At 38.5% G+C, this 26005-nt stretch overlaps 1 protein-coding gene across 3 annotated transcripts in view; it reads right to left on the minus strand.

The window, feature by feature from the left end:
• GUCY1A2 (guanylate cyclase 1 soluble subunit alpha 2) overlaps positions 1–26005 on the minus strand; it is a 155552-nt gene that overhangs the window by 44466 nt on the left and 85081 nt on the right. For all 3 annotated transcript variants that reach the window (XM_086481777.1, XM_086481775.1, XM_086481776.1), the window contains 2 exons: positions 23460–23945; positions 4291–4434 (listed from right to left, as the gene is read on the minus strand). In XM_086481777.1, coding sequence (XP_086337903.1) covers positions 4291–4434; positions 23460–23945 — 630 coding nt within the window. The remainder of the gene's footprint in view (positions 1–4290; positions 4435–23459; positions 23946–26005) is intronic.

Raw genomic sequence — 26005 nt, forward strand, 5'->3', positions numbered from 1 at the left:
ACACTGATGATGGGATTTGTGGGGGCAGCTATAATATAGCTCACTCTCTTTTTCTGCAAAACAATATTTTTTCATTACCCTGCAAACCACAGGCTATTCACGCAGGTATAAGGGGTGCAGACTCAGGGTCTCCATTCTGCTTATGCATTTCTGCTGCCTTTGGTTCCGCTGGAAGTGTCAAGTGCCTGAATATGTGTCAGCAGTACACCATGGTGCTCTCACCAGCATGCTATGAGCTCTGTCTCGGGGGCTGGAGGTTCTCCTCCCCCTCTACTCTGCCTTGGTGAGGCCAAATCTGGAGTACTGTGTCCAGATCCGGGGCCCCCAGTTCAAGAGGGACAAGGAACTACTGGAGAGAGTCCAGCGGAGGGCTACAAAGGTTATTAGAGGATGGGAGCATCTCTCTTACGAGGAGAGGGTGAGAGACCTGTAGATCTTTATCCTGGAGAAGAGAAGACTGAGAGGGGACCTTATCAACACTTATAAAGGGTGGGTGTCAAGAGGACGGGGCCAGACGCTTTTCCGTGGTGCCCAGTGATAAGACAAAGGGCAAGGGGCACAAACTGGAGCACAGGAAGTTCCACCTGAACATGAAGAAAAACTTCTTTACTCTGAGGGTGGCAGAGCACTGGAACAGGCTGCCCAGAGAGGTTGTGGAGTCTCCTTCCCTGGAGATATTCAAAACCCGCCTGGATGCAGTCCTGTGTAACCTGCTGTAGGTGAACCTGCTTTGGCAGGGGAGTTGGACTAGATGGTCTCCAGAGGTCCCTTCCAACCCCTGCCATTCTGTGATTTTGTGATTCTGTGATTCTGTGATCATCCAGATATAAACCAGACCTGCTTCGTACACTTTCTCATCATCCTGAGGTCCATCACTGTTTACTGGCCACAAAAACATTGCTCTAAGGGGCAGATTTTTTTATAAAGTATGGAGAATTATGCAAACAAGGTATTTTTGCAATGGCTACAATGAATGCTTTCAAATGACAACTGTGTACCCAGATAATAAACTTTATTTGATTGTCTGCTAATGCACTTTATAGGTGAAAATCTTATCCTAAATTCCTGTTTATACAATATGGTATTTTTTTCTTTCATTTATTTACTTTTTCTTTCTAACTTAATGAGACTCTAAGTGTCCTTTAATAAGATATCTGCTGCTATCACAGGGATGTTCACATTTCAAGCACTACAAAAAGTAAATATTTGCATTCTGGTGAATTCAGTCCTAAGATGACACAAAATACATCCATCGAAGTAATTCAGAAAATACATACATTCCATAAACCCTAATCATAAATTTAGACATATCTAATTGTGTAATCATTAAACAAAAAGCATTGCACTTCATAACTGCAGTTAGGTTTCCCTAGATCTGAAATCCCTGCAACCAGGACAACCCAGATTCATAATGACTCAGTTTAAAAAAATGTTGCCCAATAAGTAATCAGCCTCTTAAACGTGCATTGTACCAGTCGCAGCCCACAAACCCGGGAAACAACTCCTGAACTTGCGATTTCCAGTGCTGACCTCAGAGAGCTTAGATAAAAGATATAGCTCTGGAAAAGAAATCCCCCACAAACACCAAGGAGAATTTAGCATGTTTTCTTCTTACTAGAAAACACAATCAGAACAGAGTAACTGTGCTGTAATTGTTAACCTGCTAACAGAAATTGAACTGCAAATAACTATGGTGTCATGTATTCTATGAAATGGATGAGAATTATTTCCTCCTATTTAATCAAGGCTTATCAGTCAGTTTTGGGGCGAGAAAACAGAACACTGTTGTTTACTCCTGAGAGCAGAAGGTCTCTTACTTTTAGGAATTATGTTTTGAAAAATTGTCTCAGACTTAGTGAAGTAGCTGTCTTATTTTCAAAATAGCTACTATATTATCCTGAAGAATAAGGCTGGAATTCATTCACAGCAATTCATGAAAGCTGTCAAAGATATAAAACATTGGACACGAGGAAAACTGCCCTCTGATTCCAACTTCTTCTTGAATATACAAATACTGATGTAGGTTTTTTGATACAAGAAAACAAAATCTGCGTCAGCATTCTATATTCAACACACTTGGCAAGGACTCAGAAAATGTGACTTGTGCTTGTTAACATGAATCACGGATACCAATCAAGGTCAAAATATAGTCAAAATACTGCACTTGTTTTCCCATCCATATCAACAGGACCAGCTCAAAGTAACCACATTACAGTATAATTTAGTTCACTGTTTAGAAGTCAGGCCACATATAAATGTCTTAAGGCCTACATTGTGTACTTTGTATCTATTGTTAATGAATATTTAAATATTTTAATGGCAAGGCTTATTTGTAACATGTGTCATTCAGTAAGTCTCCTATTAATGGTCCTGAGCTGAGTCCATAGTAACTGTTACACATACCTAGGGGTTCCTTAAACTTCAGGTAGGTTATAGAACCAAGTCCAACTCCTGACTCCACATAGGGCAACCCAGAAGTTAAACCATAAATCTAAGAGTGTTGTCCAAACACTTAAACACTGACAGGCTTGGGGCCATGACCACTTCCCTGGGAAGCTTGTTCCAGCGCTTGACTACTTTTTTTAATACCCAAGCTGAACTTCCCCTGACAAAGCTTTAAGATATTATTATGCACATGTAGCATTTGTTAATGGGAATCTGTGGCACAACGGGCACCTTCATGTTTTTTAAGTGAAAAACTGGCAGCTAAAAAAATAGGGATCACCCTAGGCAATTCAGCATTGGCTGGAAGGTAAAGTCATGCCAGCTCAATTTAGAAATAATGAATATGTTTTCAACTGTGACAATCATTGACATAACCACTGAGAAAAACTATGCGTCCTTTGCCATTTGTAGGAGGACTCATCTGATAGAGTGTAGAAGCTTACAGTGTAGACATCCACATTTAGGCTAAGTCCATAGACTTCCCTTACAGACAGCTGAGAAAATACACATTTTTAGGGTGTGATTCATCTCATCCTAGAGTAGACACCTAAACTAGGACAAATTAAAGTAGACTTCTCCAAAAGTGCTTATTTCAATAGTTCTGAAAATTTGTCTACCCAATTACAGGGTAGACATTCATGTGAGCAGAATCTTAACCTTAATACATTTAAAAATCAAATCAGGATGCCTCTGTGAAAGATAAGTATTTTTAAACACGATTTACCAGGTTAGGTACAAAAGTAACAACAACGTTCTATGATATCACCATTGCTCCTACCCTGACATCTATTATATCTAAAAGTGAAGACAGGACAACAAACACCCACTGAGGAGCTTGTCAGTACCTCTACTTTCAGTTCAAATACGATGAACTGATATAAATCATCCTATGGGAATTCTGTCGGGCCTTCTCATCCAGCTATATATGGTTTTTGTTATAGGCTTTAGACAGTGTTGAATAATTGTTCTACATAATACCCCCATTTTCTTTGAAAACAAAAGGTTTGTATTATGGGAAGAACAATTTAAGCAAAAACAGGAGTGAGTACACATAATGAAAACAGCATGTAATCTGACCCTTGAAAAGAAAGGCACATATACATCTCCATGGTTTTTCTTCCCTGCTGAATCTCCATCTCCTACCTAAACATTACGAGTTCCAAATGCCAGCGGCTACAAGGCTGGTATAAGATGAAGAGAAGCAGAACAGCAGAGGACCTTTAAAATGGTACAAAAGGACATGTGGTTTTCCACCTCCTGCTACCTCCTGTCCCAATCTAGGAGAAGGAACTAGCATAGCGTGGGAAGGAAGCACACTAACACTGAGAAAGAGGAGGCAGTCTATACATCCTTCAGGTCAACAACTATGTAGAAAAGAGGCACATGACCCTTAGAGCCTCAGAAGCCTCTGAGCGCCTCTACACTAGTGCTGAATTTCAGATCAGGAGTCTACTTCTGAAGCGAATTTCCCTATTGCCATCACATACCATGCTTTGGCTTGTAGCATGGGACAGTCCTGGATCACGAGAATTTTCTTCTAACACTAAACTGAATTGGAAGAGCTCCAGGAGTGCATCCAATGCCCTCCAGCCACAAACAGGCATTCAATGCATATGACAAGGCGACAGCTAGTTTGGGTGGTCTACTGTGCTTACTAAAGTAAGGCAGAGCTTACATGATTGTTGATGGACACCAGCGAAATACAGATCCATAAAAAAGACTGTGATATATTAATGAAATTTTAAATTCTCCTAGTAATAAAGAGATTTCTACTGACAGAACACAATGGAATTAATCAGGTCCAAGCACTACTGACTAGCTGAGAATAAAGAGCAAAGGGGTTACCTTAATAGGGCTTCCATCTGGAGTGAGAACCTCTTCTGAAAGCTCCATCATCTTCAGTGCCATCAGGGCAATGGCTTTAGCGTGACTAAGGCTTTTCTTATGGAGCCCTGCCGCAACGCAGTACGCATCACCTATTGTTTCCACCTGCAGCAACCAGACAGATCAAACGTTAAAATATGATAATGAGAAGAGAATCCTACCATTAGTTATCTGCAATCAAATAGCATTGCTTAAAACATGTGAGCAAAACATCCATAAAATAAGCAATTAGACAACGGAGCATAATTACCTGAGTTTGCAAACAGGTGCAGTCAAAACTTGACATGCAATTGCATAGTAGTTCATCACCATCATAACCAAAGAAGATCATTACATCTAGAACAGTGTATGCCATCAGTTGAGAAATGACAACGTTTTCCCATAGCCGTAATACGGAAAACTTTGTTTTCCTAAATGAGAAATTGCTTGCAGCTTTGTTCGACACTATCGTGGCTCAGTTTGCTGTTGGGTAAGAATACAGCTACACAATTATAATTTATAATTATTATTTGCTCTGCTAGAAAAGCATATCAGGAAGAGAATCAGAAAAAAGCAAAACATTACCATAAGAAGCAGTGAAGAGGCTACAACTTCTCATTGGCAAGTAGGTCTTCCTGGCCTAGCGATAATTTGCCAATAGATGCTGTTGCTACAGACTTTTGACTGCACCTGTCTCTGTTATTTTCAAATAAGAATTGTTGCCTCTCTCTACTATGCAGGCTACCTGACCGTAAATTCCCTACCTTCAGGCATCAATTTCAGGAGACTGATCTCTCTGGTCTCTTCAGACAGGCCTTACCTCTCTCTTATCCTTTGTTTTCTTTTAAAGAAAGCTGTCCCTCAGGAGGAAACTGGTGCAAAAGAAATTACAGAAGCCCTCTGGCTCTGAATAAAGGAAGCCTGAGAAACACTGAAGCCCTCAAGTTCTGCAGCTTTATTGACAACATTGTGTTTTGCAGTCTGCTTGCCCACACATCTGTAACATGCTCTGCATACATTCTGTTAACACTTGCCCAAGCAGACTCAGCCCTCAAGGAATAGTTTGGTTTTCACTACATAACTAATCTGGCTTTCACCCTGCCCACAGCACTACAGGAATTCCAGAAAAGGCTTCAGCAAAGACTAGAGTGAGAAGAAAGTATGTACCGAGCAAGGAGTTATTTAAGGAATAAATACAGCTGGTTCTTCTCTCTGCAGGGATTATAATAATATTAGTAGACCTGGACCTGATAATTTCCCATCCTGATAAACAGAATTGTAAATAATTTCTCAAAAAGTAAGCATTACATGTAAATGTACCCAGAGCATGAATCTAGAACAGCAGTATGAGCAAAACTTCCCACTATCAAACTTATAGAAGCTGCTACAAGCCCATTGCCAAGTTTGGCACCTTAGTCTTCCCTGCTGATTGTGCAGGAGGATATATATAAGAAGCTGAGGGTTTCTCATGAGCCGAGAGCTGAGACAGCTGTTAGAGCTCCCTTGTCACTTTTGGAAGCTCCTAATAGAACTTGTATACAGAAAAAAAAAAAGTAGGAACAATCAATACTGCTGTCTGCCTGCCTGTTTTACCCAAGACATATCTCAGGATCTCTGTCCACATGAAGCAGAGACTGCCAACTCCCTGAAGTTTAACAGGTCGCCTTTCCAAAGAAAAATGGAGGAGCAAGTATGTTGCAATTGCTAGTGAAAAATGTAGAAACTAGGGAAGAAAATACACGAGCATAGTGAGAAAAATTATCAGAAGTCAAAAAGAGACTCTGGATGGCTAAGAAATATATGGTAAAAAAATCTCTAAATCAGAAGGAAGAATTAGCAGAAATCCAAATAACTGCACATTGTCATTCTTAAAAATTGTGGATGAACATGACAAGTTTAAATAGAAATAAAATGGTTACTACAAAAAGAGCTGAGACTATGACATCAAACACAAAAAAAGATACAAATTCTGCTCTTTATTGAATGATTTTATTTGAGAGTTATTTTTCCACTAAAGTTAGTTGTGCTACACCACTCTAAGCAAGTATGGATGTGAGACCATATACTGTTTCTACAATGATCAGGCAAATTTACTTATTTTGTCAGCTTCTTCCCCTCTGGAAATTTTTATAGCTGTGTAAACTAATTTAACAGCTAAACTGCACTCATTGAATGAGTAGCATTATTGGAGCTGCATTGTACATGTCTGTGTACTCCCAGAAAAATGGGATGAAGCTGCTTCATGTTAATCTTACTCCAAAAATACAAATTATAATAATACCATTTAGGATGCTCTTTGAAGTGCTTGTCTCTATGAAGCTCCTCTAACACTAATACTGGAGAACCAGGGGAATGATTAGGACTGTTGAGACTGGCCTGGTAGTTGAAACTGGATGTGATGAGTACTGATAAGGTTGTCTAAAGATTTACCATTCTGTGACCCTGTTTTCAGTCACTACTAAGATTCTCCCCAACTAAGCATTTAAGCTGAACTTTCCATGCTGAGTATCTCCATCAAACTTTGACCTTGGCTCAGGCCTCCTTCAAAATCAGATTTGACAAATTTTCCAATTATTTGAGGGGTTTTTTTCCCCAACTCCTTTTTTAAAATAGCTCCAGGAGTTCTTATAATTCAGGTTGTTCACGGAGCTTTCACATGGTCCTCTCATATGGATCATGGAATCATGGAACGGTTTGGGTTGGAAGGGCCCTTCGAAGATCATCTACTCCTAACCCCCTGCCATGAGCAGGGACATCTTTCTCTAGATCAGGTTGCTCAAAGCCCCATCCAGCCTGGCCTTAAACACTGCCAGGGAGGGGGCAGCCACAGCTTCTCTGGGCAACCTCTTCCAGTGTCTGATCACTTTCATCATTGAAAGCTGGTACAAAAGAAATTATATCTATATAAACAATAAGGTCTTCCTGGCTCCTTCTCTTCTCCAGGCTGAACAATCCCAACCCTTAGCCTTTCCTCATAGGAGAGTTGTTCCATCCTTCTGATCATTTTTGTGGCACTCTAACAGGTCCATGTCTTTCTTGTACTGGGGACCCCAAAGCTGAACTCAGTACTCCAAGTGGGGTCTGACCAGAGCAGAGTAGAGGGGAAGAATTACCTCCCTCAACTTGCCGGCCACTCTTCTTTTGATGCAGCCCAGGATACGGTTTGCCTTCTGGGCTGTGAGTGTATATTGCTGGCTCATGTCTAATTTTTCATCTACCAGCACCCCCAAGTCCTTCTCAGCAGGGCTGTTCTCAATCCCTTCATCCCCTAGCCAGTATTAATATTGGGGATTACCCTGACCCAGGTGCAGGACCTTGCACTCAGCCTTGTCAAACTTCATGTTGTATGAGGACATTAAAACAGAAACTGCAATGAGAGCACATCTCACTTCAGTATTTCAGGCTGGGCCTGTCAGTGAGTTAGACATACATGGGGAAGAAGGGGATTTCTCTTGTTTCAGCTGAGCAGCAAGAATTGGACCAGAAAAACAAAGTGCTGCTTAAAGCTTCCTCCAAACTATGTGCTGGATAGATCCTGAAATCACTGTGCACACCAGAGATCAAGTTACTCCATAAATATTCAAGTAAATGACAATAGGATTAAGAGAAAAGGAAGGTACTACTCAAGGTGGCTAAAAATAGCAGCACTCAGATCTGTTTGATGCTCTTCAAGATGATGATATACAGTAATGAAACTCCAGAGGAAATCTCTACCATCCGATGAACTTCTGAGGGTTGACTTTGTAATGCAACTATTATAGTGCATTAGTAGTACTATATTTGATTTTTATATCCTTCCTAGATACATAATCAGGAAAAGGTATTTTGCTACCCCTATAAGATTGGAATACATTATCCTGCATGTTTTAAAAACCAAAATATATTCTTTTTTAATATTTCAGCCATTTTTGCATACGATTGGCAGTTTTAACTTTATTAAGTTTTAGTACAATTTCGTTCTAGTAAAGTAATATTCTTACTGCTCTGAATATTTCTAGCCACTCACTGACAGCCTGACCTACTCTTACCTACTTTTCATCCCTTTTCACTGATTTATGCTTACCATGGCCAGCTTCACTGGAGCTTTCATAATTAGGAATTAATATATGACACCATAGAAGAGAAGTGAATTTGAACTTATTAGACCAATCTATTAAAAATGTAGGACATAATTTTTATTCTTAATTAACAAACAAAGAAGCCAGGAAATATTGCAGATACTTACACTTCTATGCAAAGGCATAAAGCCTTATATGACTCTACATCAAGTCATTGGAAATGTCCAAAAGATTTTCAGTCAGGCCCTCAACAAATCAAAGATTGAGATTCATAATTAACTGAAGCAGTTGTGTGTACCCTACAATTCAGAAAAAGTTTCTTGGTAGATAACCTGAGACTGATGAATACTGTAGGGTGACAACGTGTAAGACTTGCAGCAGGAAACAAACAAAAGTATCTTCTACTTTTGGGAAGTGATTTTCTGTGTACCCAGCTTCTGTTAGTCCTTGGTAGATCCTGTATGTCGGGTTTAGATATGAACAGTACTTTTTATAGAAGTTAAGCTGTATAGTAATTGTCTTATAGTCACTTACACTTAATTCATACTCATTTTAGGTGGAATATGACTTGCAGATGAATCTGGTAGCCCAGCAGAGAGTATATTTTCTCCAATTCTAATGTGTCCAGAGAACAGAGGTTAATAAACTGTCCCCTGGGTTGCTCCAACAGGTCTCTTCTAACTGCCAGTAGCTAAACCTTATGCTTACTTGACTGAGAAACTGGAAGTTGTACCTGAATGATGTTCCCCAGGTATAAATTTGGGGTGTTGATTCAGTGACAGTTTAGAAAGCAAAATGTGATGTATTGAAGTAACATCCCTGCTTCTGTACTCTTCCTCCTGAATTCATGAATATTCACCAGTCATTATGTATATGAACTTCAAGAAGTAACAAAGGAACTGAAGTGTCACGCTTCATTTCACAGAGTTACACACACATGGGGGGGGAGGGGCAGGGAAATATTGTTTTGTAAGTGAAACCTGTGATGGCAAGTCTAAAGATTTTCATCTAAAATATTCAGGAATCCCAACAGTCTAAGGTATCTCAGTAGCACCTTTTTCAAAGCACAGCTTGGAGATAAACATAAAAAATGTAATCATGGGAGTCACTCTTGTGGCAATTCTAATCTGAAATTCCTACAGCAATCAGAAATATTAAATCCACTGAAAGAAGTATCTGGAGGAAGAACTGGATCTAGTTTTAGTCCTGTCTCTCTCAGCAGGTTTCCTGTAAAAGCCTGTAAAATATTTTGTATTATAATTGTTACAGTAGAGTACTAGTTACTATTTTTTTTCACGTAAGAGCCATAAATAAGTCTATGTACAGTTTTTCCTTTTTTAACGAGTTAAATTATACTCATATCAAGGAAGTTTCTTTGCTTTTAATCAAAACTAAATATGTACACCAAGGAATGAGTCTGAAAAATCAAAAATTGCTGTCTTCTGTCAGGAAGAAAATCTACCCTTAACAGCCAAGTCCCTTGTAGATCCTTCACCTTCCTCTGAAGAGTACTTGTGTACTATTATTCCTATTTCAATACTCTCAAGGCTGCATAGGTATTTATCATCTCACTCCTAAGTGTGTGGCTAGTACCCATTCACCCTAAAATAATCTATGCCACTGCCTGTATGGATTGTTCAATGCTCTTTTGCAAAATAAATAAATAAATTTGAAACAAAAAGTTGGATTGCCCTCACTATAGAGATAAACACAGTTAAAGTATTGTCTCTAACTCAAAGTGTCATCCATAAATAAAAGCCCTTAATGCAGGTTGCACTAGTGATTTTAGTTTGAGTTGGCTGTCCTGCTGAGATGAAACTAACTGCTAGTGGAGTCCTTCTCAAGTCAAATCCATTCAAGGGACATTAATCCTTCAGCACCTTCCTGATATATACACATGCAGAAAGAACAGATTTTTTTTTTTTCTTACAAGGCACAAGAAAAAAAACTTACAGTGCAATTAGGGATGAAGAACAGCAGGACACTTCTGGACAATCCGATGATATACACAGGTGATCAAGTGAATACAGGATTACTTTGGAAAGTAAATATCTAAGTATTGCATAACCATCCTTTGCTCAAGGATGCTCTTCCTTGAGAATGGAAAATCTTTCAGTCATACATGTATGAGGAAAAATACATTATGCTGTTCAAAGTTTATTTGGTTTATTCTATTAACATATATAGATTATTTATATAAATGTTTCACACATACAGACTTTAGACAGAGTAACTAAACACATATTCTTCAGCCCTTTCCATGTCTCGATTTCTTACCTTCTTTTATAGAGTAACAGATATTTCTTCAAATTCAGTTGAGTTTCCACATACATTAAATACTGCTTGTGGTCTCACGTGTTTCTGTTATTTCAATCATAAGAATTATTTGTTTCTGCTCAAGTAAGTATGTGTATCTAATCATTATAATTTTAAGTTGGCAGGAAAACTTGGAATATTAAATACTTTCTCTACGATCCACACCCTGTTTACAGCCACAGCATACAAAGTGTGTATGCTATATTTAGCTGAAGAGAAGCTTATTACTAAACTGTTTCTTATCACTTATGAGGAAGCTGCCAATAGCCTGAAACTATTCTACTGCTGGGAGATACTCTATAAAATTTCATTTTATAATATTGAAATAATAGCAAACAGCAGTGGCAATGATATCAGTTTCCTCTTAAAGAGCTTGAGAGTGAAAAAATAGAAACAAGCAGCAGAGAAAGGGGCAATGTCTTAGCTAATTGCAGTTTAGGCCTACAAATTGTGCAACAACCTGGCCTTGGGAAGGAATTTCGCTGGAACTGACACAGTCTGGGGCCAGCTTCCTGAGGAGAGGCTCTGCAGGGAAGACCCTGAGGATCCTGGCGGGTAGCAAGCGGCACATGGGCCAGCAGCGAGTCCTGGGAGCAAAGATGGCCAATGATACCCTAGGCTGTATGAACAGAGATCGGGGGTAAGTGGTTATGACCCCCTCCTCAGTACTCATTAGACCACACCTAGATAGTGCATCCAGTTTTGGGCCCCTCAGTTCAAGACACAGATTGATAAACTGGATCCAGCTCAGTGGGGGGACACCAAGATGGTGGAAGCTGGAGAATCTGCCTTATGAGGAGAGGCTGGGGGAGCCGAGCTTGTTCAGCCTGCAGTAGAGATGGTTTTGGGGAGACCTAAGAGCAGCCCCCTGTGCCTGTGAGAGGTCCTCAAGGAGACAGGTGGGCTTTTTACAGCCGTGCAGGGTGGGAGGTCAAGAGACAACAATGAATCAGTGTCCTTATGGATTAGGAAAGAGAGAAGCCTGTGAAACTTATTGACCACAAGATCTTACTCAGATAAAAAGAATTTTGCAAGTTTTTTTAAAGAACAATCAAGCAGTTCTGCAGACAGTGAGGATTTTAATAGATGCTTCAGCAAATACAATGATAAAGAACATAATCCTTGTATTTCAGGGCATAAATCTCAAAATGAAAATGCTAGAAAGAATTCTGCCATATGCACCTGACATTTCATAAGTAGCTCATGGGGCTACTTGTACTTCTTCAAGTACCCACGTTCAACACTGTCAAACATGGACCATTATAATGCACTATTTACGGCAGTTTCTACTGTAATCCAAACTTTAACTTGTACACCCTGTCCCCTAATGAACTATATTGATAATTATCTGAAATTTCAGTTGTCCAAATGTTTTCTGTCTCCCCTCATATTGAGATAATTGAAGTTATACTGCAGCCACTGATTTTTCACTTTAATACTCTATCTTGTAATTCCAGGAAGAAAAATCTGCTAAGCAAATTATAGTGGAAAAATTAAAGCTGAAAATTATGCACACTTTCTGAACTTTTCATGATGTAATATTTAAACTGCCCAGGGAAATAATAAAATACTTGCAAATTTTTTTATTATTATTTTTCCTCAGTTGACAATAATAAAGTTTTCTTTTTTTCCGATTTGTGACATATATTCCTTGGAGAAGAGGAGAGGAGAAAGGAAAAAGAGGAGAAAAGAGGAGAAAAAGGAGAAAAAGTGAAACAAACAAACAAACAAACAATTTTTGGAAAAAAGCACCCTTTTTTTCTGTGTATTTTATTATAGATAACTTTACTGCTAAGTTGAGCCACAGAGTTGTATTGTTTGGAGCTGCAACACTAGTTTCCTTGGTGATCATCCCACAGATTAGCATCTGCCAGAATGTCAACCTTTCTTTATCTTTCTCTAATGATCATCAGTAGAATTACCACCTCAGTTTTCTTGGTTGATGAAATGCTCTTAATATTTCTCTTCTTAGCTAAAAGTGAGCAGAATCAGCATTAATGTTAAGGACCCTTGAATACCCCATTGCCTCTTACAGTCAATCCCCCATGTTACTGACTGTTTCAATGGGAGTGAGCAATACATAGTGTTTTGGATGACAATCATCATATCCATTTAGAAAAGTCATGGAAAGTCGAGCTTTAAATTAATCAGTTAAATTAAATTAATCTTAATTAATCTTTAAATTAAGATTCTAAGGTACCCTATTGAGAGAAAGCACAATACTCATGCTCAATGGAGATGGGAGTTATTCCAGTGTCAATTAACAAAAAGCAATGAAATTCAGAAAGAAATAACTTGTGTTGATGCTGATTGTATGAGAGAAATTAAAATACACTGCAACTTCATTTTACTCAATCAAAATGCACCATGCATTAAGCAACATAACACGGCATTAACTATATAACATGATTAAATAACTGTAAAAATAAAGCACATGAAAAGTAGATGGCACAAGCAGGGAAGAAGCAACATTTCCACTGTATATGCTACAAGTTGATAAGATTTAGACTACATGAATGAAACTCAACTCACCTAAACAGAGATATCTCTAATATATTAATCTGAATACGAGTTATTCACTCTCAATTCTCTTCACAATCGATGAACTGAAATGGGAACTCTAGCAGTTATCTGACCTGTGCTAAGCATCTGCTTCAGGAAAAGATGAATCTCACACTAAAAAAGATTCACACGTACCCTATAAAATCATACTTTTCTCTGTTGACTATGAGGATAGTCTAGATGACTAGCTCTATGTTATAAATAGTATAGTTTCACCTCTGTCTCAGAACCACAGAAAATAAAGAATTAACAAGACCATGTGAAGATGCAGAAGGGCAGACTAAACATGGAAGGTCAGAGAGTCAGAATTTTAGAAGTTGGACAGGGCAAGTTCTGGGAAATCAAGCAGTCCTTCAGGAAAGCTGATCTCCAGATGGACAGATGAACCAGTGGAAAAGCTTTCTGCACTCCATATGTCAGTTTTCTTTCCACTCTTAGAGATGAATACAGGCTCAGAACAGCATTTATCAGAGAATATGAAGTTTAAGTGATTCTTACGATTACATTAACAACTTCTATTGTATTAATTTTGTTTTGAAGATCTAGAAATAGTTTCTTAAGGAGTGAAATCAGGGTATGTCCCTGGCTGTCTCCTAGAGCAAGTTCCACATGTACTCAGCCTGCATTTACCAGAGCACATCTTAGATTCTTGCACATTTAGGTTGCATTTGCATGGGAACATATAAGTATATAAGGAAGTGGTTTCTTAAGTCTTATCCCAGCATGAAGCCAGGATTCAGGATGGGAAAGAACCTGGAAGTGGAAGCTGGGAAGTGTTCTCAGTTACTGCAGTAAAGACCTATGCCTTCCCAAACTTTTCATTATCCTGCTTATCCATATTTCACTCCATCTGCAAGACTGAACCACGTAGTACCTCAACAGTATATATTTCTTTTATGAAAGCTGAAACGTTGTTCCTCTAAAGGAACACAGAAAAATTCAGCCTTAAGATAAAATTCTTGCAAGTATAACTCTATAAAAAAACTTTGAAGTTATTAGTATCTCCCCATGGGCTTTTCTTTCATCTGTTTTCTGCCCTAAGTTGTACAGCAGGAAACTTAGCAAAAGGCCATGATATATGGCAAATTGTTGCTTCAGACTTATCATTTGGGCTTCATTATTCCTGTCCATGACTTCTAGTTCAGCAGCAAGCAGGATACCTTTTTAACTGGTATGACACAAAGACTCAAGAAAAGAGAGCTTCTCTCCATTCTAGTGTTTTTTTTAACTCAGCAATCTCACCATTCATCACAGGGAACAATTTATTTGATATCCATATTCTACCTCAAGACATCATTGAAATCTGCCACATTTCCTTCTACCCAAATCTTTCTCCAAATATATCTCTGCAAATCAGTAACAATCCTACAGCATTGTCATTCAGCATGGGACCCAGCATCAGTCACACAAAAACTAAGCCTCTAACTTAAAGCTACTCATCTCTACTCTTTCTATAGTCACTGAGGTGAAAAATGAACTTCCAGAGCATGGTGTATTCCATCCTGAATTCTGGAAACTTCATTTTTTTTACCCATTAACTACAGTAGAACCCAAATGTCTGTATCTTTGGTTAAGTGCCTGCTTCCATGCCCAGACTGTTATTTGGTATGCAAGACCCTTCCTACGTTGTCATCAGCATGCTTTTTCTGAGACATGGCTGAAAACCAGGTCTAAGTGGGCCACAACATCCACAGACTGGGAAGGCTTAGTTTGTGAAACTCTCAGAAGACTCTAGGTGAGCTGTTATCTTATTATGCAAAACTCACCCTGTGCCTTTGAAAGTACACTACAGAGTGCACATTTTTGCTCCCATAAAGTCCCCAACACAGGAAAAAGATTGCATGAGTTTGTTGACTACTAGTGCTTAGATACTGTTTGTCAGCACTGATCAATAGTAAAATCCTGTTTAGCTCAAAAAATCCTATTTCTTGGCATGCATGTTTTGGCATGCAGATCACAGATGTTATTAATCACTAAGTGGAGTGAGGGCAAAAGCGAATTATTTTGGGCAGCTTATGGTAGAAAGACTTGAACAAGTCACTTAATAGAAAGTACAGATTCTGAGGGAAAGAAATGTCAAAGAAACATGCTGGAGAGAAACTAGATCGGTTATTCCACTGAGAGATGAAGTGTGTGTGCTTTTTCTCTAGAGGTGGTGTAAGTGCAGATCAGAAAAGCTTCCTCTGAGCACGGCCTAAGTATATCTGTTCCTGAGGTAGCTTCTAGATCTACATTTCTGTCAAGGTAACAAGGAATGAACACTGGCATTTTTCAAATTAATCAAAACCGGTTTGTTTTCTTGATGTTGTGTGAATACAAATTAAAGCCTAGTTCTGTTTGCATTTTGAAGTATTCTATATGTTTTTCCACTACACAGCTTTGGCAGAAAAGCTTTGAAACACAGTTGAATTGTGCAACACTGTGAAACTTAACATCTGTCAGCTTAAAATACTGCGATCTGGGGTTTCTTGCTGAAATTAAATCTACATGTTGGATACAATATTATTTATAGATTCCCAAGATCTCTGGGATACTATAAAAAAAACTGTTTTTTAAAGGGTTTAAAAATCTTCAAGATAGGATTTAAGAATAAGACTGTCTTCAAATGGATCCAAGAATCTCCTTCAGTTTCTACCTTAGTGTTTGGTTCTCTTAGCTTCTGTCTCTCAGCTTTTCAAAATTAACTCCTAAGCAGTAAAATCTGGTGTCTAAGTTTCAAGGTAAATCTGCAACGCTTTTATGACACTGCATTCTGCTTTTAGAAATAGTTCAGTGTACGGAAAATCCTTCCCATGTGTGCAGGAATGGATTCCAAGTGTCCACCTATGAAGTTCAGAAATTTGTTCACCTAGTAAAGCTCATTTTTCAAAAGAAATGCTTACTGTAAAACCCATCTCCTTTCCCGAGAGCCTAATTATGAAGCATTTGCTCTTACCAGGCCTGAGGGCATTTTATTTTTAGTGAGTTTAATGATGCTACATGCTGGCAAGTTCAGGAGCATTTTGCAGGAAGAGCTGTATTTGAACTCTTTGTATAGCACCTACTTAGTAGTCTTAAGCATAAATCTTTCAGTATCCAATATATGGAGGAACTATTTCACCTACACTTTAATTCCGAGTGCTGTTTTCTTTACAAAAGGAAAAGAGACAAATAGCACTTGCTGTGTAGAATATTATCTAGTATTTTAAAAGGTGTTTTTTTTCCACTACCTATAATAGAAACATGCTAGAAGACTTACAGTTTACATGATGTCAGCATCAGGTTTGCACACAACAGTCATAGAATACAAAAGTCATAGTGCATAAATGATTTCTCTTTTCTGTAGGAAAGTGTGAAAATGCAAAAATCACACCAAATACGTCTGATGAAACAGAAAATGTCCTATCTGGCATTCTGCCTTATGTGAGATAGTTGCAATGTCAAAGTAAAGAACTGTTTAACAAAATAATCAAATATTAAAATAATCATGCATAACTTAAGATGCACATTTCAGTTTAATGTGACTGCCCTTCTCCAGATGTAGCAGTGGTCTTAATTTGCTATAGGTATCCTGGATATTAAAACTACTACTGAACAACAACATCTTCTTCAAGATTACATAAGCTTTAATTTATCTGTCTTGAAATTCATAGTTAGCTAGTTTCTCATAAATTATCTAAGTATCCTCCATATTCATTTAAATAATTTAAGAAATTAAGGTACACTTATGAATGTTATTTGTGTGAATGAAAATGCTGCATCTTGGCATGCTCAGGTATATGAAAGGCTAGCCATATGTTGTCCGGTTGTGCTACGTATCCTCTAGATCTGACACAATACTGAACAAAATTGGACTGTTTAAATGGAAGTAGACTAGGCTTATGGAAAGTGAAATAAATTTTCTCCAGTCCCTCAGAGGGACTAAAGTTCAGAAAGTGGAAAACACTTGACACAAGAAAACAAAGGATTTAAGTATCAATGGTGAAAGGATTGAAGTATTAATGGTGAGTTTTACAAAACATAGCATCAGGGAGATCTGTACGTTGAAAAGGGCATGGTCTTAGCCATGGTTCCTTGTTCATCCGCTATGTCTGGGCTTGCTCCTCAACATGGAGCAGTGAGCCCCAAAGGAGGAATCTTGTCAAAACAGAAAGTCAGGATATGGCCAGGGTTCACACACAAACTGAGAACTTGCAAAGCACTCCAAGGACCTGCAAGTTGGTCATTGGCTATAAGGCTCCCAAGCAGCTTGAGAAAAATAGAGCGGGTCACTTACAAACAAATGTAGGCTTTTGAGGTAAGAGAAAAGTGGAACGAGACAACAGAGAAAACAGAAGGGAATACATACAAGTATGGTATTCCTGAAGAAGAAATTATATGCAGAAGCAGAAGTCCTAGACTCTTTAGAGGATTCTTGGGTGATTAATTGCTTAAAGCTGGGGAACATGCACAGATGTTTTAGTGCTTTGTGCAGGCCTGTATGTTTATAAAGTAAAGAACTACTCTTCTGGAGCCTGTATGTCTGTTTGCTTCATTTGCACATCTCCCTGAAGACAAAAAGTGTAAATCCTCAAGGCTGCAGAAAAATACATGCTTAAAGTAATAGGAAGTCTTAAAATATACTGGATCTCTTGGGTGGTGATACACCACATCTGCAGGGAAAATCCAAGGAATCTTTTGTGCTTTTTTTTTTTTTAAATTAACCCAAGAACAATTCTGAGTTCCCAGAAAAGACAGGTGCCCCAGCTTTGCCCTGGCTTCATACTGGAGTGAGACACAGCCATGTGCCAGCAGGTCCACACACAGCCAGAGAATTCAAGGAGAAAGTCAGTGTTAAGGCCTGCTCAGAGCAAGAAATAGAACAGGGTTCAAGAGTCCTCTGTGGTGGGTCCCAAACAGAACAGCATGCTGAAGGGCAGCTCTACCAGGTTGGGTGGCAGCACAGAGAGAGAGAGCTTCTGGGCAATGGAAATATTCTTCTATTAACCATTTTCTTCTATTACATATTCAAAACCCACCAAACAGCAAGAAGCAACACCTAGTACACTGGTAATCCCAGAAACTGCATGTATTAATCTTTTAAAAAAGTATATTACGGAATTTTATGCATATCATATTGCTCATATAAGAGTATCAGTATAATTTACATATTTTAATTGCATTTCATAATAATCTTCATTCTGCAGATGCCTAAGCTGAAGGTAAAAGAATCTGAAACTTTCTCAAAATGGTCATGTAGTTGTACTGAACTTAAAAGGTTAAAACTGCAGAAGTGATAGAAAGAAGACAAAAATGGTGCCCATAGATTTTACATGAAAACTTGGAGGCTATGGTTTTTAACTTATGAAACATAAAGCCTGTAAAACCTCAGAATAATCTGAATCTTCTTGCAGTATTCTTCAGTCATTATAGCACTGATAGTAAGCTTAAGAACATATACCTGAATATGGACAAATACTGGGTCTCAAGAAGGGTCAGTCATGGCACTGAGAAAGCACTGGTATTTTCTGTAAAATGAATACTGATTTCTGCAACTTAAACTACCAGTATAAAAATGTGAAGTGATATTTTTAGAAAACGTGAGTTTAAAATTAGGTTCCTAAAAGCATTATATCACAACCTCAATATAAACAACTGGTATCAGTCTTGAATGATTGCAGAGCAGTCCAGACTTCTTACCCTTTTTTAGTCTCAGGTCTTTACAACCAGCAAAAATTAAGGCTGTAGCCAGAGTTAGGTGTATAAAATCAGAAAATTAAGATCTGACGTACTAACTGTATCATTCAAAAAATAATATTATTCAATTTAAAGTAAGTGAAATAATGTTGCCAGGAATAATAGCCAAAGAAAATCTCGAGGAAGCTGGCAAAGGACTTACAGGCATGTATGTGGCACCATTCAAAGAGAGTGTCAGTTTAGCCAAATAATGAAACCAAAAAGAAAGCAGAAATTCACATAACAAAGTTGTTAATTCTAACTGTAAAATGAACCTGTGGAATTATATTGTCTTATTCAATAAATATTCAATAAACTTTCAATTAAAATTTTGACAACAAAGACGTAGAGCAAAGAAATTTTGGAAGCTGACAATAATTCATTGTCAGAAACATTTATGACTCTCCTCTTAGACACATAAAGTGGGACTCAGCACTCCATAGAAAGTGAAGTTCAGTGTTAGGGTAAAATCTGTAAATGCCTTCAAGGACGAATCCTGCATTGTCCAGAGAAAGGACAAAGAAACTAACACCTACAGGAGAGGCCTGGTTCTGCTCTATTTGGCTTGCCGTTACCCAGACAGCATACATAGCCACCCAGCCAGTGCATGGCCAAAAAAACCAGCCACAGTACATGCTGCCTTTACTCCATGTAGTAGTTAAAGGGTGAGGGAGGAAAATGGGGTTGTTTCAGAAGGGAAACTGAGGGGAAAAAAGCTAAGAAAGCAGGCCTACAAAGGAAAAAGGACTCAAGAAGGAAAAAAAGTTTAAAACGATCCTATGTCAAAGACATACTACTTGGAGGGAGAAACAGAAGCTGCAGGAATCTTAACCAGGGAAGATTTCAGTCTTCAGGGTTAAGTTCTAAATGCCAGCAGCCCTGGCTGCAGCATATCTAAACAGCTTATTTGATAAAGAGATGGTTTAGCTGAAGCACTGTTTCCCAGCACTTGGGCATAAACAACAGGAACTCAGATACAGAGAAAAACAGGTCAAAACAAAGACACCACCAGCCAGGCCAACCAGTATCTATTTTACCCAAAGCAATTGCTTTCAAAATTTACTGAGATCTCTCTCCCATTACTTCTGCTTCTGGAGTCCATATTTCTACTTGTATGTCCACAGACACTAGCTTACCAAGCATCTGCAGCCACATTGCTTTGATTTGCACTCCCTGCTCAACAGCATCTTTTTCTCCCATTCCTCAATTAGAAGCCAAAACTAATTAGCTCAAAGAGTCAGAAGCACCAGTTTCCAAATGCACAGCCAGGTCTCAGTTTTCTCACATCCTCTCCCTTCTGTGATTACTCCAAGATTGTCCCTCTCGACCTTTTAATCAAGGCTATATGTAAAGCAGATTCTTCATAAAGCTACACTTTCTAAAACACAGATTCTTCCAGACTGCTAAAACTGTCACCCAGGCTTGTATCACCAGGCATCTCAACAACTGCAGTGTTCTCCCTCAGTCTGGACAAACGCAATCTGTCATCTTTGGTATCCATTCAAAATGCTGCTGTGAAATTCACTTTCTGAGCCCATCATCTGTCTGTGTCTCTCTTATCTATGCATCCATCCAATGGATATCCTTTCCCTGCCTCATCAGTTATAACTACTTGCTTTCGTTTCCAAGAAATTTCAAAGTCTAATTCACCCCCCTTCAGCCCGCACTAAGCATTTCTTATTCTGTATCCAACTGCTCATTATGCTTGCCCTCTGTGTCTGACTTGTTAAATGCGAGGATCTTTGTTCTTCTTTCTGTGCCATACTTCTCTGTAAACATCCCTGAATGAATAGCCTGAGACAGTTGAAAATATTACTTTCATTGTCTGAGTCCAAGATTAGAAGCATTGAGGTTCTGAATTCAAAATGCTGTAACAATAAAGCTGGGTGAATAATTTGCAGCATGGAATTACTTAATGAATTTTGCTTAATTTTCTGTTTACAAAATGATGAGTTTGGAATTCAGAAGTACTCACCAAACAATCTTTGCAAATTATTCCTGCCATGCTGATTAAAAAGAAGCAAATTTGAAAATTGTTCAGTTTTGATGTATCTATAGGTCACCTTACAAATTTTTGTAGCCTAGTTACAGGAGTCTATCTTAGACGCAGGCTGTGGGTACAAATACTGGTGACTGCATATCTAAAATTCACTGCCTGACAATAACTTCTAAAATTATAGTTGCTGTGGTGGTGATCATTCCTAGCAATAAACTTAGCTTCCAAAATATCATCTGAAACAAATGAAAAAGATACAAACACACAAGCTATTTTTATTTTAAAATGCAAATGTTTTTTCTAAAGTATTGTCATTTTATTTTTAAGCCTGATTCTCTAAGGAAAAGATAAAGCATTCACTGCCTGAGTTTTGTCTTTCTGTAATGTTCAACTGAGTCATTTTCACTTAACCCCACAGTAATGTTTTCAGACTGCTGGTTAAAAAAGAAATGAAAAAAAAGATTTGGGGAGAGAAAAAAAAGGTACATACGGCTCCAAAATAGCCACAGTGCCTTGCTCATGGGTGGGCTGTGGAGGGAAGCAGGGGAAGTGTAGGGAGGCTCAGGCAACATGGGGGAGTAGGGAGATGGAGGAAAACCCAGGATGAAATGATTTGAGAAATAACTGGCTATATTAAGGCAGTAACAACAGAGAAAGATTGTAGAGGTGTAAGACAGCCTTCTTCAGAAAAACAGGTTTTGTTTATTCCTCTGCTCATAGAATTACATGGGGGTCTTAACTCTTTGGAGTGTTTATTCCTTTTCTGAATGCATAAATCTTATCTTGCTTATCTCAGCAGCTATCATCTTATTTCACTGGTCAGGACAGTATTTCTATACAGTAACTTCTTTCTATCTGAAGTGGCATAAAGCTAGGTAAAAGGCAGAAAACCATGGTCTAAATGATATAATATTCATGGCCCATGTATAAATATTCCTTCTCAGTATTCTCACAGGACTCAATCAACTTTCCTTCTAAACAGGTCATAGAGTTTTACATACTTTATTTCCTATTCCCATGCAACCATAATTTTCAACAAAGAATGTCCTGAATGCCTCAAAACAACTAACTAAAATTAATCATCTGGGAAAACATTAACTACACCCATGTACCAGATACAGTATGAGAAACAGGGTCACTAGATATCACTCTTGACTGTGGTCAGAAGTTCCTCAAGTCCTGTTCTCAGAGCTGTCTCAAGATCCACTGTAGCAACACTTTGCAGTAACATCAGATTAATATAAACCAAGATCAAGCTTCCGACCTTTTCTGACTGTATCACCATAACAATTTTCAAATGAGGGTTGGTACCTTCCATTGTAGTCCTCTCCCAACACGGCGTTTGGCTTCTGAGCATTAGTAATACACACCCCTAACCCAGAAGCACAATACTTATTTACAGTGTGATCTTTTACTTTGGTATACTGTCTACCAACCTGTATCTAGACCATGCTCAATTCTACCTGTGGTATATATTGTAAGCTTTCAGTCACAATTATTATTTAAGTAGTTAATTAGTATTTGTGGATGCCTTTTAAAGTGTATTAGGGGCTAAAAATGAAAGGGACAGCACTGTTGTGAAGACCTTTTCTCTACAGCCTATCAACAAATACTATTTGAAACAATTTGAAAACTGGAGATTTAGTTTGCAAGCCTCAGACAGAAAATTAAGACAATATATAACTTTACAACTAGATTTATTTTTTGGTGCATTCAGTTATAAAAAGAAATTTACTCTAGTTTTCCAAAATTAAAGGTATTCCACATACAAAACATATTCTCTGTAGATTTCACAGGATAATTACACAGATATCCTGACTGCATTTATTAAATTCTACCTCCCCTCTTTCTTCTTTCAAATACATACTGGACATGAAATCACTGAAGAGAAGTGAAAGTGATGAAGTCTCTAACAGGACCAATCCATGCAACATCTCCTTTTCTGCAAAGCAGTAAAGAAGCATGGCAGCTCAGTGCCATGTCCCACTCATTCCATTTACTATGAATGGACATCTGCTGTCCCCTTCCTGTTTTTCAGTGGAAGTTTAAGTCTCTTGTAACAAATTTTTAGTGAATGTTCTGCTCCTTACGGAAAATTTGAATTCCTTCAGGGGAAAGGTAAGTGCCTAAACCCTAAACCAGCCAAGTTTCACCTGAAACAGAAAGTATTTGAATGCCTTCCAGGAGCTGCAGTTTGGGCTAAGATCACCACTGTGCACTTCATCATCCTTAGGACACTGTCTGACGTGTCACCTGAAAGAAACCAGGCTACAACATAGGACATGTATGTTCCTATATGAAAATGGGGATATGAGGCATATATTCTCTTCGGGGAATCATGATGACAGCTCAGTAACAAAGTATTTGATTTTCAAAGGGCATATTTCAGATTAATTTTTTTCATGGGAAACAAAAATATTGCCTTTCTGGTTTTGGAAGGTCTGTAATTTAGGAAGACGGCTACTGGGATTTTTTCCTATCTTAGTTTCAATTTGATTTTGCTAACTTTGGACTTGAGCGATTACCTTGTAGATGTCCAGGAATCCACACTGATGGTCAAACCGCGTGTAGAGTTCGTTCACCATGCTGATGACCTGCATGGGTGTGCACTGTGCACAGATGGCAGTGAAGCCAACAATGTCCGAGAAGAGCATGGTGACATCATCAAACTTCCTGGCCTGAACCTGCTGCCCCTGCCACAACTGCTGAGCCACTTCTTCAGGGAAAATAGAAATAAGGAGATCTACTGTTTTCTTTTTCTCCTCTTCCAGGGCTTGGTGTGTGCATTCTAGTGTCGCCTTCAGCTTATCCATTCGTTTTTTCAAGCCATCCTGGGCCTTTGCTTGCTCCCCAACCAATATGACATCACGAGTAGCATCATGGATAGGTATGTCTGAAAGATGGAGGCCTCGGCCCATCAGTTCATCCAGCTTGTCCACACAGGGGGAACCCAGAAACAAAATCGAATTTGATTCTGGCACATGAATCATTTGTCCTTTAATTTCCATCACCTGGAAAATAAAAATAGTTTAGAAAAGGAAAAATTAGCTGATAGATGTGGATCCCCATTCTACTTTCTCCATCCTTCCTTTTCAGCTAAAATGATAAACATAAACTCTAGCCTTTTATACAGAAGCCTCTTGTACTCACCTATTCAAGTAACGAGGCTCACATAGTCTAGTCATCAAGGTGAGTCAGAAAATAGCTTATACTGACACAAAACTATTCCTAAATCAGATATTGGATTCTATTTCAACCCAATTAAATAAGAAAGCAACCAGAATGACACGTATTTCTCAGAATGCTGCATAAATAATGCTTCTAAATTTTGCTCCTGGAATGCACCTAATCTTAAAAGCAAATTCCAAGTAGCTCCTTCTCTATTACTTAGCTATAAATTACAAAAAGCACAGAATTAAAGGGAAATTGCAACTATAAGAAAGCAGGTTAGTGAAATGGGGAAGTAGCTTCCATTCTTTTTCAGCAGAAGAGCTACTAAGAAAAATGTGGCCATGTTATAGAGGAATCAAATAAGAACAGACGTGAGAAAGAACTCCATAAAATAATGAATGGCATGGAAAAAGTGTACCAGTGCTCCTATTTCCTACTTGCCTTCTCGCACATGCATCAGAGTTGAAGGCTGACATTCTGTTAGACTTTGCAGATTTCTTGGTGATATAGATTAATGTAATTTGTATTTGTAGAATAGAAGAAGGAACAGTAGGAAAGGAGCAGCAGGTGGTTCATCACACTGGTTTATAGATTTTGCATTTGTCTGTTAAATGGCTAGATGTTTTGAGTGCTGTCCAGTGGTTGACACCAATGAGGCCCTGGCTTGTTACCTCTTAGCTCTATGGTGGCAGTTGAGCACAAAACTACCAGACTGAAATGGACATTGAAAACCAACTGTAATGATGTATTTGACATCTGGGGTTACATACATTCTGACTTTTATTAACTTATTCAGGTCACATAAAGTAACTGTCAAACACTGCAAAGGGACATTTCTCACCTGAATACAGCATTTAAAAAACAAAATCAATCAAACAGAAAACTAAGATGAACATGTTTTGCTTAAGCAGAAAATAATTAAATCAGATAAACAGGATCTCTTTGTAAATACAGCCTGCCAAGCCTCTGCCATGATAAAAAATCACTGTTAATGTTTTAATTCCAGGACTGCACAAAGACCAGGGCAATACTGTGCTAGTTGATCTAAAAAAACCACGGTCCTTACCCCAAGGATCTCATAGTCAAAACAGGCACAACAAACAAACATTGTGCATCTAAGCATAGCATTAGGCACCATAATGCCTTAAATCTGTATTTTTCTATTCCTCACAATCCACTGAAATAAAAAGATCTCCTCCAGTCACCCTTTCTTTCATTGCGTAGGCATTCCCTCACTCTCACATGATTCACTTTATCATTTAATCCTTCTTCCACTCAGAATCCTTCCAAGCAAAATAGGAAAATCTCAATCAGAGAATCCAGAGGTGTCTGTAATAATGCTGTGATGTCCAGAGGCCTGGAAGCTCCTGCTAGGCTGATAGCTACCCTTACATGGTACTTTCCATGTTTGGTGGAGATGTTGTGAAGCTCCTGCTTCTATTAGGGATTTCTTACATCAGATAATATGCTGTCATTGCAGATCCTACTGTCAATGTGGGGACTGAGCCTAGACTGTCCCCAAACTCCTCTGCCTCCATACCCCACCCTGCTAGCAACCTGACAGGTGCCAGCCTGGGAACTCAGCAAATGAAAGAAAATCAAAATAATTAAAATTGTCAATTTTCCTAGTTTATGTTCCTGCACACCTACTGGTACTTACATTTTGAAGCCTTGTTTCCTCAGCTTCGTTCTGGGACAGCCATCTCCGTGAGAAAGCCAGTCAGCTACCTAGATGGGCACATTTAATGCTCCAAGACAAATTGTTCTTTTTAATTTTTAAAACATATGGCTCCCTGCTCAAAACATAAGGGAAACAGGTTCTTTCTTCATGCATGCAGCCTCACGCTTTCAAAGGGCACATATGAAATTGTTTTAACACTGAAGTACAAATTACCAAATG

Source organism: Leptosomus discolor, chromosome 1 (genome assembly GCF_034619465.1).
Source record: "Leptosomus discolor isolate bLepDis1 chromosome 1, bLepDis1.hap2, whole genome shotgun sequence".
NCBI classification, from domain to species: domain Eukaryota; kingdom Metazoa; phylum Chordata; class Aves; order Leptosomiformes; family Leptosomidae; genus Leptosomus; species Leptosomus discolor.